Below are 20,466 nucleotides of genomic sequence, written 5' to 3' on the forward strand. Positions count from 1 at the left end.
TCATTTGGTTTTTAATTAACTGTTAAGGAGTTGTGCTATGACGCTGAAAATACTGTCAAAACTTCGGTTTCTGGGGGCGTTAAACCGGCTGTACTGTCGTGGTAGTTAGAACTGAGCTGATAAAGGTGCCACTTGTTTCTGTGCCAAAACTAACTTAATTTACATTGAGGAAACTTGACATATGTTTTCTGCATTTCTTGCAAATTATCCAATGTAGACCTTCACATAAACTAAATGATTAACATTTGCACGTTGTGAAATATATAGCTGCTTTTGTTTGTATGAAAAGCTCTGGTTGGGCAATCATGGAAATTTAAAGTGAGGTGCTCGTGTCTCGGTCAGTTGGGACTGGCGTCTTCAAGATATCCCAAATATATTTTCAACGTTCTGTTATTTAGAGGTCAGTGTGGAAAACCATTTGATAGCCGTGCATAGATTTTCTAGATTTTTCCAGATCAGTCTATGAAAACAATAAGGTGCCAGTTCTGCTTATATCCCCGGATGATTTTTCGTTTGTCAATGAAACAACACACTTTATTTTATGATTTTGCATTGGATTTCTTTTAAAGACCTCGACTTATCTCAAATTCAACACGAATTTTACTGCCCAATCAGAAGCCGGCAATCTTAGAGCTATTTTGAACAGGTGCCGTAAGACTGTCACTTAGTTTCTCTTCCGATACCATCCCCAGTCCCACCCACCCTTTCAACTCTCTCTTACCCTAGTAACCACCCTTGAGCCTCCAAGCCCCTTTTAACCCGGAGATTGCGTGAGCAATCTATAGCGTTTTAGTTGTGGTGGCGATTATGCAAATGATATGCAAATGATGTCTTTCCATCATCTGTAAACTTTTTGGAGTAATTCCGCAGACCAGTAGATAGGGCTCCTGAAATCCCTTTATTGGTCAATATTGCAGGCACATGGATCGTTTTACATTTCTAGGTCAAGGTCAATGTGACTGCAATTGTAGCACTAAAAATGGAAACTTGTTTTGTTCGCTTTCTGAGTATAGTTCATTTAACATTTCTATTACATTTCTAATCTTGAATTAACAGTTAACCGTAAATAAGACCAAATGTTGGCTTTTGTAATACGTATTGGGAACGTTTTTCATGACGGAGGTGAAGTTGCTGGAAGCTGCTATTTTAAATTCCGCTCCGAAGTTTAGCAAAGATTGACAAGAGGCAATCCACTCTACATGTCGATGCATGCATACATACATATATACATGCATAGTTTAGTTAGGCAGGTTACAAAATCGGCAAGACTAGAGTCCTGATGTGGAACTGCACTAGTTACATATAAAATACATGAATTTCAGTTTTACTGATTTAGTATGAGAATGTCTTACATAAGTCAAACAGTGAAATTGGCCTCTACTTAAATATCTAAAAATATTTCAAGTCCATTGACCTAAAAGAAATGTTACAGGAAAGTTTCTCAAAACTTATAGTACCTAGAAAGTTTTTGTTTTCCCCAATTAACTTCTTAAACTTACTAAGACTGGTAGAGTTTTTAAAGAAACTAGGGAGGAGGTTTTAGCACAGTGCGACTCTTTTCTTGGTCTGGGAACCTCAATGTTTGTAGTCTTTCTAAAATTATATTTAGTCTCAGATTTAACTATCAAGTCTCTCAGGGGATCAATGGTGGTTCCGTTGTAAACATTAAGAATAATAACTAATAATCTCTTGATATAGAACGAAATGATTGGGTTCCAGAGATCGTTACTTCTGACTTCAGAGCTGTGGGTTTCTCTGGGTAGGCCATGGATAATTTTAGTTGCTCTTAGATGAAAGCGGTCAATGTCATCCAACAAAGACTGAGATTTGAGAACGTGACCCCCAGACGACAATGCCGTACAAAACACTTGGTAGAACTGTCCTATAATAAGTAATACTTCGCCACAACTTACATGGGGTAATTCAAAGTTTCATGTACAAAGATATGGTAAGCGGTTGGTAAAGGATAGCATAGCTTCATATTTCATCGAGTGAGGCCAAGTTTCAAACATTTGGGTGCTGAGACTGCGCAGACCGGACTGGAAATCATCTTTAAACAAAACACAAACTGAAGTCTAAGAACAGATACAAACACCCGATCTCTTTTGAAGATAAATTTAGTTTGATTCACATTAACACGTGAACTCAGGATCCAGACGGCAACTTATACAGAGTATTGAATGACAAGTTCTATAAAGGGCCACCCCCTAATGACGGCTCTCCTTACTTGGATTGGATCCATCATGATGTCACGCTTGTCGGAAGTGGAGGATGGAATGCTTTCAAGTTCCTATTCTTTGATCCTGAGGGATTGTTGTGTGGAGTTGAAACCATTACAGGCAAGTTTTACAAGGGGACGCCGCCAACATTCGCCGCTGACAGTTGGCTCAGATCCGCAACACTGCTCGGATCGGGCGGCGGTTGGTCCGTTTTCCACTTCCTCTTCTTCGACCCACAGGGAATCTTATACTGCATCGGAGGAGGCGAGTTTCATAAGAGGAGCTGGTTAGGAACATCCACGCTCATTGGTGCAAGTGGCTGGAGCGATTTTCGGTTTCTTTTCTTCATGTCGGACGGCGGAAAGCTGAGCCAGAAACGCAACAATGGATGTATTGCATCACTGTCAAGGAGCAATTTGATGTACGTTTCATGATAAAGACTCCTATGTTTAGTCGACAGGCATTCAATATGTTCCAAGCACGCTATATTCTTGAGGCCGCATATTATCTTTTACGAGTGCTAGCTATGCTCTCATTTTCAGTGATAATTTTTTACTCTGCAATTGAAATTGGTCTATATTTACTGTATAAAAAGCTGGTTGCTGCATTCAAACTACTGTAAATGGAAAAATCGTTAGGTTCCGGTGCTCACTTCCGATAAAAAACGATGGTTTGTCTTTCGCAAGCCAAGCCGTTAAGGAAAAGCCGCCATTTTGTTAATATGTGCGCGTGCAAATTGTGCCTGATTTTCTGCGCAGCAAGGATGCGCAATGCGATATCGAGAAATCACCCCAATGCCACAAACAACCGTTACTCGGTAACACGACCGCTAACCAAGCACCCAGATCTCCCACGGTCAAGCGTCAAACAGAGTCAGATCTGCGTGCGGGATAGCCTCCTGCGCAGAGATTCTTTGGGCTCGTCACGCAGAGAGCGTCTGCGCGGGAAGCTACGTGCGGGATTACACGACTGCTTCGCAGTCCAGACGAGATACGTGACAAATTAAAGAGAAAACGGAAATTTTAATAATAACTTTTCTCAAAAGGTGTCTTGGGGACTATGCTTGCTAATTCAACTGGCTTTTCAGCGATTAAACTCAAACATTAATCAAAAATTTCAATGTGGGCGATCTTAGGTGAAAAATTCTTTCTCTGGATGGCGGAACTCAAAGTCATCAAAACTTTCACAGCGTCGAAAGATGCACTTTTATAAAAGTAGTATATACTATGTCGCTTCCGTTCACTTCGGTTATTCTAAAAAGTACAAGGTATAGTTTGAGATATTTTAGCAACTTAATTGAAATGAAACAGGTAACTAATGAAACACGTATTCTTATTCGTATTCTTATATTCTTATCATACTTATTGCCAAGTATTTCACTTTACGATGTTTACACCAGCTTTTCTAGATAAAAACTGGATCCTGCAAAGTTAAAGTTATACTAGCCGGTTTCGTTTGACGAGAATTTCATCCACAGTGGTGGCAGCGTACTGGAGGCAGCGTGGCCGAGTGGTTAGGGCGCTGGTTTTGCAATCCGGAGGTCCCGGGTTCAAGGCCTCCACCCTGCCACCAGCGGGATTTTTTTCTCGGTAGTCCCGAGTTCAAATCCTCGGTCACGCCTTGTAAATAGCCAACTGGTTTGCCTCCTGCCAGTAGGGATTTTTAACTATGTTACGTTTATTTGAAATATGTTTCCTTTGTTTCAGTGCCATGCCTGTAAACTAGCTAAGCTTAGTGCTTGTGTAGCTGAGGGCATGACCACTATGAATAAGATTTACATTTACATTTTTACATCTACAGGCCCGTCACCTCAAGATTATTGTCTGAGGGTCATTAAAACGAAAATAGTGAAGATATAAGAGTTTGTAATGGAGTTTACTGAGGCCTTTTTCCTTGCCGACAATCTCAAAAACACCCTGTGCATATGGGATAAAAAGGCTGGTGGAGTGCTAAACTCGGGCAGCATTTATAGACGGAATTTATAACAGCAAGAAATGAGCCTTCACTTTTTTAATACCACTACGTGATGAGTATAGGGTTTGGACAAGTCTGACAAGAGGAAAGATTCTGAATCAATTGACTTAGTATCTTTTTTAAGGGCAGTACGTTGTAATTCATATTGAGTGTGTAAGTAAAGATCATCAAAGTTTAGGCACTGACCTTCCTTGGACCATAGAGAATTGACCAGTTTTGAATCATATTTCCTTCTGTCATAAACTCAGAATGGTCCTGTCATACATTGTATTTTGGGCATGGGGGAGGGGAGGGACAATGCACAATGACTCGACGAAGTAAAGTACCTGGGAAAAACGCTCGCAAAATACAAAATGCTCTGTCGAGTAAACTCTTTATGGAGTTTTCACAGTTACTGGCAGTCTTCAACTTTCGTCCAAACAAAAGACGATTCACAATTTAGAACACGCCTAATGTCCCCCATATTGTGTTGGCCCCCTTTTTCCTCTCAACTTCAGCCCAGAATTTCATCTCTTGTGTTACAATTGCTCGAGCCGTTAAGACGGTGACCATATTCTCCCGTGACAATCCGGTGTGCTGTACTTGACGTCCCACATCCATGGGTTTTCTATTGAGAACACAAACAAACATGATAAAAATACTATCACATGACAAGAAATCCGCCTCTTGTGTTTTCATAAGGTGTCGCAAATAATCATTACAAGCATCTTGCTGTTCTTCACAGAACTACTTTCTGAGGTGCGGTTGTGACAAGTTGTAACTCAAATTGTCGAAGGGAAGTTCGATGACACCGACGCAGCAAAACAGCTTGTATTAAGACGTTGCCGGGGTTCCAAAGTTATATAGAAGACTTCCTTAAAACAGAGTGGTATTCCACCTTAATTGAGCCACGTAATTGCTCTTTCGTGTTTTGAAACAGTGCGTGATTCCTATTAAGGGATTAACAAGAACTAAAAGTAGCAAAACTTACCGCCTTTGCTGTAAGGTGAAGGTGGTACATCAAATGGAAGTTGTACGTTGAAACTCGACGAAATCTCTTTGTTTTGTTCTTTTCCTTTCACGTGGAAGTATTTGCTGTCAGGATCCTGTTTGGGAAGCCAAGAACATCCGTAAAATCGAGCGATACACGAGCGCATAGCCATACAACTATGCGCACAAATGCGTGGTGAGTTGGGTATTCATTTTATTGCAGATTCCACCCATTCTATAGTGTGTTCAAAGAGTGAAGTCCCGGTTTTCTGAGACATTTCGTTATTATGCCCCTAACCTGCTTGGATTGCATGCGTGTGTTTGCAAACAAGCAAAAAATTAATAGGCTCACCTGGTCTTTTGGTAGAAACAAAACGCCAATCTCGTACGAGCGTATCATCAGCTGCTGACCGTTCTTCTCGAGTGTCCCCCAAGCTGCTTTTGACAAATTACCACTAGAAAGAAAGAAATTTGTTTATAAAGTAAGATGGGGAATAAGGAGAGAAGTTTGCATGCCATCCAAATATAATGACAAAAATTCAGTTGAGGAATTAATCAAGTGCTGCAACTTTGCAAATCTTCACCAAAGTACGCGAACAGTATCCAAACACTCCCAAGTACTCAAATTGTCACGCTAGCATTGCGAATACGTCACGCACTAAGCAACTCTGCTGACCATAATCGCGGCCTCAGACAATACAATACAGTGAACCCTGTATTAACCGGACACCCTTTGGACCTTCACTAGTGTCCGCTTAATACAATAACACTTTTGTAATACAGTGTAAGATCAAAGACTGCTCATAGCACAATGTCCAGTCAGCCAATTCATCAATCTAGAATAATCTACTAAGCTTTAAAACGAACAAACGCTGGACAATGTTAAAGGAGTCTGAGCTGAGCTTTTAGAAGCAAAAAGCCCTTGAAGTGTCCGCTTATTGCAGGTTCTGTGCAACAAAATGGCTAAATGTTGGTGTCCGCGTCCGCTTAGCAGAGGTGTCCGCTGACTGCAGGTTTATTTTACAGTAAATGTAGGAAGAGAATTTTGGAACTCAAGCTGGTGTCCACTTAATAGAGGGTGGCCGCTTAATATGGGGTCCGCTTAATACAGGTTTCACTGTATTTCCAAGAAGTCCTTTGCCTCTGTTTCAAAGCGAGCCTGGGTGCAAAAAATTCCAAATGAAAATGAATTTGATTCACACTGAAAAGATGGACGTTCCATGTGAAACGCATTTGCAAATCAACGGTCTCTGACGCACATTGAAAGGCTCGCTTTGACACAGAGGCAAAAGGAAACTTGGGAACGGACTATTCTTTGAGACAGCCGCGATGTCGGTATTAACTTATACATGACCCCGACTGAATTATCCAAATTAGTCAGTTATAATCACCTTGTCATAAGAAACCAAGCCACATGGCTCCAGTCAGGGGATATCCTGGTGTAAGTCTTAATGTGGGGAGAGGCGCGACTTCTACCACAGCTGCGAGATTTCCATGAGCTAATAAAATAAACGCATGTGAAATTAAAGAAATTTGGAGAAACGAAATTGGGATCTATCATTGATAGAACGCCATTCAGTCAATCAGTTCGTCAATCAGTCCGTTCCGGTCCGTCAGTCAAAAGTCAATTAGCCACTCAGTCAATGTCTCAGTTAGTGAGTCAGTCAGTGAGTCAGTCAGTGAGTCAGTCAGTCGGTCAGTGAGTCAGTGTTCAGTCAGTCAGTCAGTCAGTGCACCAGTGAGTCAGTGAGTCAGTGCGTCAGTCAGTCAGTCAGTCAGTCAATTACCCAGGCACGCAGTCAGTCATTCAATTCAATTCAATTTTAATTTAAACTCTCACAAACATTTTACAGAGGTGTCAGAAAATAATTTAATTTTACAGAGGTGTCAGTAAGTCAGTAATTCAGTTAGTCAGTCCGTCAGTCTCTCAGTCAGTCATGCACAAGACAATAACCAAATTACAATATTAACGAGAAGGCCAATCAACATCTTACTTACCAAAAGAAACTTGTGAGGTAAGGCTGTTTCACTGCTGTTTTAGAGCTGTACGGCAACGAACCACCAGCTTAGAGAACACAACAAGATTGAGAGTTGACTGAAAAACGTCTCAACAATAAACTATAGTTTAAAACAACATCAGTTGACACCGTTTTTTGTGGAGCTGGATCATTCACACATTAATAAAAAGCCGCATCTATATGCAGTATATTTGTTACTGGGGGACAGAATTAATTGTCACATTACATCTTTAAGGCAGGCATATGGTTTCGGTGGACTCGCTAGTATCTTACATGTATAATTTAATGGGCACTTAATCAGTTTAGCTTCTTATAGTTATTCTAGGTGCCCTGTTACCTTTTCTTTCGTCAAATTATAATATATATATATATATATATATATATATATATATATATATATATATATATACATATACATATACATATACATACATATATATACATATATATATATATATATATATATATATATATATATATATATATATATATAATAAACTAATGTTGTTGTTGTTGTAGGTTTACACCAAGACATGCTTTTCGGGGTGTGTGAAATTACTTCCAACACAATTAACTATTGGTCCTTTGTGAGAAAAATGGTTGTTAACTAATACTAAGTACCTGGATAGCCTTCCAAACTCTGCCGAACATTATCCACTGTGGGAAAAAGCTGAAGGGGAAAATGATTTCCAGAATGAAAACCCAATAATATAACAAACGAAGGAAAGGTTAATGTAAGTTCTGGAATACTAAAGGTGAAGTATTAAAACTTCAAGAAATGACATGAAGGTAGTGTTTAAAACAGGTGAAAGACAAGAGTCACGTAATTCACTGAAGTGAGATTCAATAATTAGCTGAATTTCTACACAAATTCTAAATAATACAAACTGAAGATAAGTATACAAACCAGATGCAAAGCGGGCCTCGACATCATGTTACCAGAACAAGTAGCCAGGCTTTGTAACCACTCAGCACACAGCCACCGATCTTTGTCATTGCCAAGAGATCCTATGCTAGAAAACTGACCAATCACGGGCCACTTCGAGCTGACGTCATCTGAACTAGGACCGTGCTGGTGAAGCAACTAAAAAGTAGGAAATTTTTAGTTCTTTGTACATATGAATCCATGATTGAACGAGAGCCAAAGTCAACACACGAGTTGTGTTCAAACTCCGCTCTCGTGGTAGTCTGGCGCGTAGCAAGCCAAAAAAACTTTTTCTTTTATTCTCTCGGCTTAATTTCCCCCCAAACAGCAGGCAAGAAACTCTTCGCTTGTATGTATAAGCGTAAGGGAACGCTTGCTATTCAGGCTTCACTCGGGTAATCGCTACCCTTGGGCGCTCTGAAATATTTCGAACTTTTTCAAATTTGTATGAAACTTTCTCTTCTCGTTTGATTACACACTGGCTATTATCGCAGCTATAAATGTATCTTCGTCCAAGTCGACGTTCTTCAACACTCATTCTTGTTTTTTGAGAAAGCTAAGACACAGTTACATTTTAAAATCAACTCAAAACAACGAACGTTTCAGACCGTTTGCCGCAGAAAGAGAGCACAACAACACCCACAACGTTGGGTAAAGAAAGAAGAAATGTTAAATATGGCTTCATTATAAATTGTTCGTCACCTTACGCAGTTTAAGATGGCCCCACTTGGTTTTATTGAGTCCTGTATGACGTCCCGGAACTGAAGCTATCAAACGAACCCTGAAAAAAAAGGTAGTATGGTAGGTTAAGTCTGAATACGAGCCAAGTGGCTCATCAGGCCGGAGCTTATCCCGGTTTCCGTAGCATGAAGCGACTAGGAGCATTTCAACTCCCCCCTGGATGGGATGTTAGTCCATCGCAGGGTTACCCCCAGCATTAAGTTCGCTGGTACCCATTTATACACCTGGGTGGAGAGAGGTACTGTAAGAGTAAAGTGTCTTGCCCAAGAACACAACACGATGTCCCCGGCCAGGGCTCGAACCCGTACCGGTCGATTCGGAGACGAGCGCACTAACCATGAGGCCATCGCGCAAAAACCAAACAAAAAAAATTCATTCTTAAAAGTCTTGGGGCGCTTTTCAATTGAGTGTCAAATGTAATCTAGAGATATTCTGGTTTCGCTCTGCCTAGTGTGCTCTTATTGGTTTTCCGTGGTGATTCCATTTAGTGCCACGGGCGCTAAGTTACTTTTGGTAGCTCTAGGAATTTGAGAGGGGTTGCTTATAAGGAATGGCGCAGTTATGTCGTTTTGAACATATACTTCTTAAAGTGGCACAATTAACAAGAAAGAAGGCGCTTATTGGAAGGACGACGCTCAATCGAATTACTGCGGTAATTAACAATCTCACGACAACCACTCAACCAATCAGATAAAAAAATCAAAACCAGACGTCACTTTGTCGAGTGCTTGGCGCCAGTGACCTACAATGGTTTCGAGTTTTCATTGGTTTGTTGAGTTATTTTCGTTTGTTGTGATTGGCTGTTGCAACTGCTTTAGTTTTGGTCGTATGCGACACTCAATTGAAAAGCAATCTAAAACAAATTATTTGCAGTTACCAACAAACCAAGTCCACGTCCTCCGTTTTGAAGAGCGTTTTCGAAAAGCTCTGTTTTCGTGACGGATTAGTGTGGACGATAGACCTAACCGTAGAAATAAAGCTGCGTTTTCAAACCTCTCCGGCGTAGTGTGGACGAGGTCATAAATTTGTTCCACATCCTTTTTGACTGGTCGATATAAAGCACAGCCTTCATTCAAAACAGTTACCTTGCAGAGGACATGTCATGTTCTCGGATGTGTTGTTTCCACTCGTCCAGTGCTGTGCCTCCATAGGCTGCTAGGTAATCCTGACAGAGGTTAAACCAATGAGAGAGGGCAAAAATCAATTAGAAATAACACTTATTTATTCAGGATTTAGAGTTACGCCCCGTCCACACTATACAGGAAAAATTTGAAAACGCAACAAACACCGGCCATTTTGGATTTGTGTTTGAGGAAAATTCTGGCAGGGATCACACTGTTATCGTGATGGTTTCGTTTCCGAAAAGCTCTGTCCACACGAAAATGCAAAGCCGGCGTTTTCAAATTTCTCCGGTTTGAGGAGCGTTTTCTAACAGGTCCGTTTTCGTGACGGATTAGTGCATTTTCAACTTCTCCCGCCTAGTGTGGACACTACCTTAAATGTAACGCACGATTGTTTTTGTACAGTTCAGAAAAGTGAGAATATTGAAAGAAGAAATTACCGCTTGCTATGAAATAAACTGTGTACATGAAAGCTACAATGTGGGCTTGTATTTAGATTTCGCTTTGAAGGACGGTTTTAAGCTCTCAACCACAGAATTTGTTTTTCATTTTCCAGCTTTTTCCATTATTATAGTGTTGTTCATTTGAAGGCTGTATAGATTTAGTTTTGAGTTTGAAAGTAATTCGGTTAAATAAGGACTGTCATTACAAATGAAATACTCCATTCCGAACCCCTAACTTATCAAACGGAAAGTTAAGACATTCTGTTTGCTAAGCTACCCCATTAATAAAACAGAAAGAAAGTAAAGCAGCAACAACAACAGCAAGTCCACCAGACACTGAACCTTTTGTAGAAGACTACGCCGGAGGAATTTAAAAACGTAACAATCACCGGTCACTTTGCATTTGTGTTTGAGTAAACCTTGGGCAGGGAAATATCGCGATTGTCGTACTGTCGTCGTTTTCAAAAAGCTTTCCCCGGCGTTTTCAAAATGTTTTCTGTCCACACTAAAGGTCGACACACACGAAGGAACTAGTCCATGCGACTAATCCCTGCAACAAGTCGCGGGGACAAGTCCCATCGTGTGACCTGGTCATTTTTGCTTCAAAATCTAGTCCCACTAGTCCCACGAATTCAAACCAGTTTGAATTTTTGGGACAAGTCCCTGCGACCTGTTCCTCAAATCGCTTCGTGTGAACTGTTCGTGGGACAAGTCCCTGTGACCAGTCCCTTCGTGTAAACTCTTCAGGGAACTGGTTGCGGGGACTAGTATGTTCCCTCATCATAGGCCTGCAATGCGCTCGTGTGTGCCGACCTTAAGATGCAAAGCCAGCGTTTTCGAATTCCTCCGGTTTGAAGAACGTTTCCAAAGAGCTCCGTTTTCGTGACGGATTAGTGTGGACGGTAGGCATAACCGTGGAAATAAAGTCGCGCTTTCAAATTCCTCCGGCGTAGTGTGGACGTGGCATAACTAATTTTATTCTATTTAAGGCACATTGCTAATCGCTTACCAATAAATCCTCTTTGAAATTAGTTGTTGAAGAACTTTTGGGCTGTGGCACTGAGTCCTTCGTAAGTTTTGGAAATAAGGGACTCATCCAAACCCTACAAATGCAATGTGCTAATACATGTAAGAGAGCTGTAATTCAAAAATCTCAAAGCAAGAAGGAGCTCAGTCTGTATGTTAGGGAAATATTTCTTCCAAAAGTTTCGGTTGAACGAAGTTTTATTACTAGTCTGATAAAACACAAAGAACGGGCAATTCGGATAACAATGTGGTAAATTAGAGTCATAGCTAATGAAGGCGAATGGTTATGAAGTATGATAAAGTTCTTTGTTGTATGGTTTTTTTTTTTTTTTTTTTGGCACTTTTGTTTTGCCTTGACTGCACCCAAAACACAAAAGTACATTACTTCCGACTGACGAACTAACCAATAGAAACGTTTTGGTTGTGTAATTAGGGAGGTTAAGCAAACCACGGCAACGAGAACGTCACCAAACAAAAGGTTTAATGAGCAAAACAACAGCTGTGCTCGTGCGTTATAAATCTTTGTACATTTCTTTGCCGTCCTCCGCAAAGCAACAACGTGAAATGACCAAGTTCTGCGAAGTCTGAGGAAAGCAAACGATGGCGGCTAATTCTTTGTATTTCAAATTTCGAAATTTTCATTGCATATTTAGCCTGAGCACGTTTGTAGAACGATTGGCGTTCTGAACAGAACTAGACAATTGCAAATATAAATTCACCTTTCACTAGGCGTCGTCTTCGGCATCGCCGTCGTCGTTGCTTAAGCTCCCTATTAATGCATAGCAGTGGCAGATCTAGGGGAGGGGACCGGGGAGGGGACGGCCCCCCCAACTTATTTTGGGTAAAAAAATAAATCGCAGAAGAAAGAAAAGCCGGCAGAGCAAGCAAAAATTCCCCCCCCCCCCTCCCCTCAGCTCAAGGTCTGGATCCGCCACCGTATAGTATAAGATCACAAAACAAACGCTTGTTGTGCACAAAGGTAGACCTCTCAACATAAATCTTGGTATCTTTGTTTGCTCCTTTCAATTTTGCCACGTTCGAAACCACTCCCCTCTATTAACTATGCTTTGCTTATTAAAGAAAGATTCCTCCTAAAGGTTCTGTTGAACCAATGTTTTGAAACAAGCCTGAAGTAACACACTGAATGCTCAATTTGAACATAACAGAATTACCTTGCAGGATATAACTAACCCATGAATTTCTCGCTGAAAGTTGGCTCTAAGAAGTGAGATGGAGAACCACATGAGGCAAAGAAGGGTAATATTTTCGAGTTTTTTTGCCTTGTGTGGTTCCCCAAGTTCTTTTCTTAGGGCTAGAGGGCTAATGCACAGAAGAAAATAATTCAAGAGTTAAACTAAGTTATGACAATCTAGAATAATGCGTATATCACTGTAGTTATTTGTCTGAATAATGATTCTTATCATCTGTACCCTTGTGTTTTTTGGTCCCAGTCCATGGCAATCAGATTAGCTGTTGTGATGACCACTTTAATACCCTCTTTATACAACAATAGCATCATTTTGCTGAAAGTAAAAACAAAAACGTTTCAGTTAAAAAGGTTCAGAGGCCCGTTTCTCGAAAGCCCCAGAAACTTTTCAGGCGCGTAAAGCCATTTTTAGTCCATCTGTATCTAAAAACGGAGAAGTGTATGCGCCTGAAACTTCTTGTATGAAGGGAAATTCTCTTCATATTAAGAATACGTGAATAAAACAGCTCTGTAATTGTAAGGTTCGAGATTTTGCTATGGCTTTACGGGCCTGAAAAGTTACTGGGGCTTTCGAGAAGCGGACCCCAGGTCCATTTTCAAGTCTGCATAACATCAGGCTGACTAGAAGTACTGTGAGGTTTCATCTAAGAGTCAACCTGACAGTACAGGCACAGTTTATACACCTGGGTGGAGATTCCGATTGTAGGCACAATTTCTGTTGATCTCTTAAACCTAGGTGGATAGGAGGCAATGTTGGAGTGAAGTGTCTCGCTCAAAAATGCAAAACAGTGGCCTCAGCCAGGGCTTGAACCTGCACTACATGATCCAGAATGTAGCCACATGACCACACCTTTCAAGAAGTGGTCACAATCATTGCACCTTCATATTATTTCACTGCATCTACCTTTTCAAAATAGTAGAACCTCTAAAAGTACAGTGTAGTTGTAGTAAAAGTCAACAAAAATAAAACTAATTATAGATTTAATCATGGGTGGTTTTACATGTACTTCATCTACTGTAAATGTCTTGGCCACAAGCTACACTATATCACCAAAAGGAGATAAGAGAACTATGGAACAGTTCTTCCTGAAATCAAGTTTTGTGTCTACTAAGAACAGCACTGGACAAAGGTTAGCAGATCTAGTTTATCCTTTCCAGGGCCTTGCATACATGATAAAGCTACCTGTTCATGCATGAAGGCCCTCAAGGCCCTAAATGAAAGGGTTAACTAAGGTCCTGGTTTTAAGTGGCCGAGGGCACACTCTACTGCCTAGCTCTTGATATGAAACTTTTCTCACAAAAGTGGGGAATAGATTAGGTGAATACTGAAAAGGAATCACCAAAATGAAATGATTCTATAATTTATAGATGCCATTCTGAAATGTATGTAATAATTAATTAGACCAAAAAATATCAATACCATGACTAACCTATGATGTGTTCCAAAAGCTTCCAACCTGGCCTGCAAAAATACAATGAATGTATATCTGACCATATTCGCAAAAACATGCCCACAGTTGACTCAAAGACAGTCCCAGCAACCAGAAGTGATATGACCAACCCCCCTGGCTAGGAGATTGGCCCGTCATGCATGCACATGGCATGGACCTCTCCAGCAGGGTACCATGTCAAGACAGAACCCTCAAACAAGGTTCAACAACTGAGCAAAATACCCAGCAACACAGTCAATATCAAGGTTATTTGGCACTGAAAACTCAAAGGCTAACTAGCTAAGTGGAGGTGTCAATACAAGACACCCTCCCCTCTCCCCTGCTTTTGACAGCTGGCCACTAGCAAACCACCAGCAGGCAGGCCAATGCCTAGGCTAGGCCTTGATGGATCCCCCCTGGGTTTAAAGTCACTGGCTCAGCCTGGATTTGGGCTGCGCCCGAATCCAGGCGAAAACCTAGCGGGCATGTTTTTGCAAAATCGCTCAGATATTTGTTTGGCATAACATAACAGTAAATGTACACTGCAGATTGCTATTTACACTTAAAAATAAAAAAAGCCCTATGCCCCTTCCTCACAGAGTAAAAATAATGACAGATGATTGTGTTGATCCAGAAAATATCCAAGTACACTCCCCACAGAACGTTTTATGGTTTGAGTCCCCAGTCCTCAGAAAAATACTACATCCCCCCTCCCACCACCACCTCCCTCAGAATTTTCCAATGACCTTTTGTGAGATGGATAATCCTGTGGATTTGCAATTACAACAGGGGGGAGAGCAACTACTGTTGAGAGGAGGGCTTTATGGAGCTTATACACCAGGCTATAATTTTAACCGTTTGTTTGTACATTGTCACTTACGGCAAACAGTTGGACATTTGGATATGGCTCAGCCTCTCTTTGAAGTTCAGCTTTTGCTTCCCTCTGATTTCCATGAACAATAAGCAAAGGTTTGGACCTTCAATACACAAACAAGATTTGCAACATCAGCTGCCTCTGTAAGGACTGACAGACTATACTAAGCACGAGTGTGCTTTTGTTTTGTTTCTAGATTCACATGTTGGTTATTTATAGACAGTTACTATTTATATAATCCAGGAAATGTATTTGGTTTCGTAACCAATTAAAAGAAAGGGAAAAAAATAAGATGATAAATAAGTACAGTTTGGTTACCTATTATCTTCAGGATACTGCTCAATCAACCAAGAGATATCACACATGTAGTTAAACTGGAATATCAAGAACAGAGACGATTTATATTTTCAAATTTTGTGCTGACACAATAGGGAATTTAAGAAACCACAATGGTAATGCCGAGGACAATGACTGTTAAAAAATGAACCTATATTTTACTTACAAATCTTGCGATACCCTAAAGTCATTTAGTTTGTTTCTCACTGTCCAAATTACCTCAAAACTGAATATGGAACACAGTGTTAAATTCAGAATATAAATTTAAAAAATTAGCCGTTGTCGTTCACCTTCTCCAGACAATGCAGAATTTGGTCATTTCACGTTGTTGTTTTGCAGAGGATGGCAAAGAAATGCACCAAGAATTATAACGCACATGCACAGCCATTGTTCTGCTCATTAAACCTTTTGTTTAGCGACGTTCCCGTTGCTGTTGCTGCCATGGTTTTCTTAAACTCCCTAATGTCTAGAAAGGGTGGAAGATATATGCTTCTTAAACTCATCAAGAAACTTATCAAATTAAAGTGCCACTGAAACGAAATTTTCGTACTCTGTTTTATTATCCCAATCTATAGTTTCAAACGTGCTTAAAGTAATGGTGAACTTTATTTCTGTCAAATCCTAACGGAAAGTGGTTTTTTTAGCTGTCGAAATCGACTTTTTGGAGCAAAACTGTGTCCGGGCTCTGGAACCGAGTTTAAGGACCTTGTGACGTCACTGGTTGTATTAACGCAAGAAGCGCTATAGACTCTCTCTTGTTTTCACTTGATTTATTCAAGTCTATTTTTCATATTGTCGATACCCACTAGTTTTCTACCTTTTAATTTGTGTCCAGCCTTGACAGGAAATACACATCATAAACGTTGGAGGGCGCCAGAGAGTGTAGATTCACCAAAATATATGCTACAGATTAGAACAGCTCAGTATACTTTTCGAACATCTTGAGTACTCGATTAGAGATTTCGAAGACGAGTGTGGCAACTTTTATATCACGTCCTGAAGCCTAAACACGATATTTCGTCGTCTGTTTTCAGCCTGGTTCTGAAATTTGGATTCTCACGTTTATCTAAGGTCTATTAACAAGGTTCGAATATATCCTCGGCAACTTTACTGCATTAAAAGCCGTAAGCGCATCAGCCATCCGCACAATCACGAAGTTATTAACGGTCCACAAGCTTTGAGTCGAGTACTTCTTTGCACACAGAGGGCATCTTTTTATGATACTAATAAGTGAGAGTTCTTGTGGTAGACAAAATGTATCGTTGAAAAATTGTGATCCGCAGCAGGGTTTGCTTTATCGCCGCATACGTATCAGTGTAAACAAAGCGGGAATTTCGCTTCTCTTTTACACGTATCTCCCAATTGCAATATTTCACGGCCGATGGATTACTTTGAGTTCTTTAGCACATACTTATGTCTATGATCTTCATTTAATAGTATCCAAGTTCAAAACAATTCGTTAAAACGTCACTAGTTTACACTCCTTTCGAAGGTCACGTATTAAACAGAATTTGAACGGCTAATTTGCATATATGACTTTCGCCGCCGACATTGTCACGCTTTCTCTCGTTTCCTGAAAACATACCTGTACGGTCATGGCAGCTTAGTTTACCTTTATAGTTTAAATTCGCTCCCTCATATAAAAGAAGAGGGTTTCTTAAATTGTTGCAGTTGTGATAACTTGTAGGATGTAGCAGATGCAACTAGACTAAAGGTGACTGTGACACAATCTCGTCCGCTGTGAAACTCACAAAGCGTCCGGTTTCCTCCAAGCGAAGCGACTCGAAAACTCGAAGCGTTGTTGCTGCTATTCGTGCTGGGGCAGTCCGGATAATATTTTCACAAGCCGCTTTCTCTTGTTTTCAAGTCTTTTTTACTTTATGAGTGTAGATATTGTTTAATTGAGTGCTGGCCATTTCACCAAGAGTCCCGATCATTTTGCGATTTAAGAACTCCCACTCGTTTGCTTGCTTACATAAAATATCCTGCAAATATCCAATTAAATAGACTGGAAAGCCCCAGGATCGACTCTCGACCTCTTCATGTCTAAGGCTACTGTTATTACCTGCTTTACAGCTCTGAGATGTCCTTAAGATGTTTTTTTGGGGGGCTCCGAACAGTAATCTCTTCTCCCATAATCACTCTAAATTTTCAGCGCGGCATGAGAGTAATACAACCAGTGACGTCACTGGGCTGTTTTGGCCGCGCCACAATGGCCGCCAATTTTGGGCTTAACCAGCCAACTTCGAACGGCTGAAAAAGTAGTTTTCGCTTACCGTATGCGAAAAAAAAATTTGCAGTGTTTCCAAGTAAGGTTGAAACTTTATTACTAAGCAAAAATCTCACATACAAAAATTTCGTTTCAGTGGCACTTTAAGAGAAATGAAATCTTACTCGTGCAGGTAGTATGAAAATCCGATTTTATTTACCATAATAGAGTTCAATATTCTTTTATTTCTCATTTTATTCATTAGTTCCAGTTTCAATTTCGAAAAAAAAAGATCAAACATTGGAAACTGTGAGTCATCCATCACACTTTCAGGCAACACAAATTTTGTCAAAAAAATACTACTTAACACTATATGGCAATTCAAACCTCTTGTCTTTTTTTTTTTTTGAAGTCTGACAAAATGCAGATCCTTCTGTTTGATATTACACATTACTTTTTTCTTCTAAAGAAAACAAGGAAATTTCCAAGGAAAATTTAATTTGCAATGACAAAATACAACCGAAACATTAAATGTGCATTTTGTAGTGTGTAGAAAAATCTTAATAAAAGAAAATCATGATAATTTGTTTGCTCATTGAATGATTTTTATAAGAATGGACATTACAGGGACATATGTGCATACCTGCGCTGATGCTTTCAAGTCACCCATGTCATTTGAAAGAATATCTACAGAGACAGAGACATCATGAGGTTATTTGCCACGGAATTATGGGTGTCTGGCAAAACACGTTTTGTACATGTAAATATGAACTGTAAAAAAATGTGAACATCCTAACAAAAGTTGTACTAAATTTACAGTCACGTAAATCATAGAACCAAAACCAAAAGGGTGCCAAATGCTCTGGGGTTGTTCCAGGGGTTGGTAAATCCTAGCTCCACAGGCAGTATTAAAATTTCAAATACCTCCTACCCCTAGGATTAAGATGTGAGTAAGTGCTTAGCTATTTTTCAGGGGATGGGCACAGCTGGAATTGACTGGTGCATTAACAATGTGAGCAGCAAGTGCAGTACACTAAGAAATAGTCAGGGGTTTCATTAATTAACATCTTCAGCAGGAGGACAACTGGTTTTCACAGGCGGGCAAAACTTTTTAGACTGAACTTCTTTAGATGGTCAGACCAGGCAGGCAAAAAAATCCTCACAGCCAGTTAATTTGCCCAGTACCCAGCCCTTAATGAAAACCCTAGATAGCAATACTACATTGTGTACAGACCCGTAACACAATATAACTATCTGTGTCCTCTTGAATAACTATTAATAATAACATTTCTTTCTTTTAAAATTCTCTTTGGTCCATAAGGTCACACACAATATCTTAATTGCTCATCACAACTCAAAAATTTATACACTCTCAAATTACATTTACATGCACATGTACCTTTAATGCCAATAGCTAAATTTCTGGCATTGAATTCTGGAGGAATTCCACGCACTCTGGTCAACAAAAACGGCAAACAACCTTCTTCCTTGCTATTGGTATTTTTGGAGGATGATGATGCAGATGACCCACTTGACTCTTCTCTAACATCTAGCTTCTGTCGCTTGGCTGGAGGAGAGTTCTCCAACTCTTCATTATCGTCATCAGTTTCAGAGTCATAATCTGTGTTGAAAGTTGAATCAGGAAATCAAAGTCAAATACAAGAACATACTCCAACTACAATAGGCATCAAAAGAATCAGTATATGTAAAATTATTTAAACCTTGCCGTCACTTTTCTTCAAATTCCTTTAGATTTCTTTTACATTTAGTTTGATCTACAGACACTCAGGGGCAGATCCAGGATTTTTCTTAGGAGAGGGTGCACCACTGTTTTACTTCAATACTAATAAACCACGTAGTTTTTTTTTTTTTTTTTTTTTTTTGTAGAATACCAGTTATGTTACAAAGCGGCATGCCATTTCAGGGGGGGGGGGTGTTGTGCACCCCCTGCACCCTCTCCCTAGATCTCCCCCTGGACACTGCAAGCTATTGAAGACTTGGACCCTCAAACTACTGGCCTGTGTAACTGATGGGTATTCCCATGCAAATGCTTTGTTTCAGTGGTATAGTTACAGATACAGCTCAGTGATACTAGTGACTACAAGTTAGAGAATTTTCACAAGCAGCACATTTACAAGGGAAAATCTCTCCCTGCCTCATTACTTATGGTACTGGATGCCGCACACTTTTGTCAGCTTTATTCGTGCAATTAAATAAATTTAGCAAATAAAAGGGAAAGCCACCTGAATACAAAACTTGACTGTGTTGCATTCCAAGCAACACTTTAATTCATGGTGCCAACCTTTGAAATAAATACACTTTTCTTTTTCCTTAATGGGACTTAGGGTTCTAAACCCTCACTGGCACCCCTTTTACCCAGGCCAGGCTTTGTCAAGTATCCCTGCCTCCCCACCCCCCCTTTATTTACCCCATCCCCAGGACAAAGTGATACACCGAGCAGATTAGCCGAGTTGCAACGAGAGTCAAGTTTTAAGTGTACCTTTCACTTTGAGCTTCCATTTAAGTTATTAAGTCTTCACAATGGATTGCAAAATTAAATGGAAAGCTTCTCATAATTTCGGTCTTATCAACAATATTATTCATTACTAATTTCATTAATTTACTTATATATACCTGGATGTCGATATTCCGCAAAATGAGCAGGATTCTTACGATAACAATCCGCTCCATACTTGCATATCGGTCTGTCGTCGTACTTTCCGTCTCTTGTTTTTTTCTCCTTGGCCTCACTCATTCTGATGATCGGATAGTTCTTTCCTAAAAATCTGAAAAGTGACGATTTCGGATTTTTAGCTCTCTCAGATCTAATAATAACATTAACTTCAGTAGAGAGCGATAGGTCTCTTTCCTTAATAGGTTTTGGAACTATTTCCAACCCAAGATGAGTTTTCTTAAGCCAGTTTTAGGAATCCGATAAAACGACACAAGATTTAACTTTTGCCGCCATCTTCTT

General features: G+C 40.1%; 1 protein-coding gene across 1 annotated transcript; it reads right to left on the reverse strand.

Moving 5' to 3' along the window:
- Window positions 1-139: 139 nt before the first annotated feature.
- LOC145483794 (tyrosyl-DNA phosphodiesterase 1-like) lies at window positions 140-20,464 on the reverse strand. Its single transcript, XM_081462341.1, has 17 exons — window positions 20,127-20,464; window positions 18,892-19,113; window positions 18,136-18,179; window positions 15,266-15,321; window positions 14,954-15,050; window positions 14,074-14,105; window positions 12,867-12,959; window positions 11,420-11,513; window positions 9,932-10,011; window positions 8,808-8,886; window positions 8,088-8,264; window positions 7,802-7,850; window positions 7,161-7,227; window positions 6,554-6,661; window positions 5,515-5,617; window positions 5,164-5,278; window positions 140-4,800 (listed from the first exon to the last, which is right to left on the reverse strand). Exons 1-17 carry the CDS (start codon window positions 20,245-20,247, stop codon window positions 4,730-4,732), a joined length of 1,608 nt encoding a protein of 535 aa, XP_081318467.1. The 5' UTR covers window positions 20,248-20,464; the 3' UTR covers window positions 140-4,729.
- Between the last annotated feature and the right edge of the window lie 2 nt (window positions 20,465-20,466).

Source organism: Orbicella franksi, chromosome 4 (genome assembly GCF_964199315.1).
Source record: "Orbicella franksi chromosome 4, jaOrbFran1.1, whole genome shotgun sequence".
NCBI classification, from domain to species: Eukaryota; Metazoa; Cnidaria; class Anthozoa; order Scleractinia; family Merulinidae; genus Orbicella; species Orbicella franksi.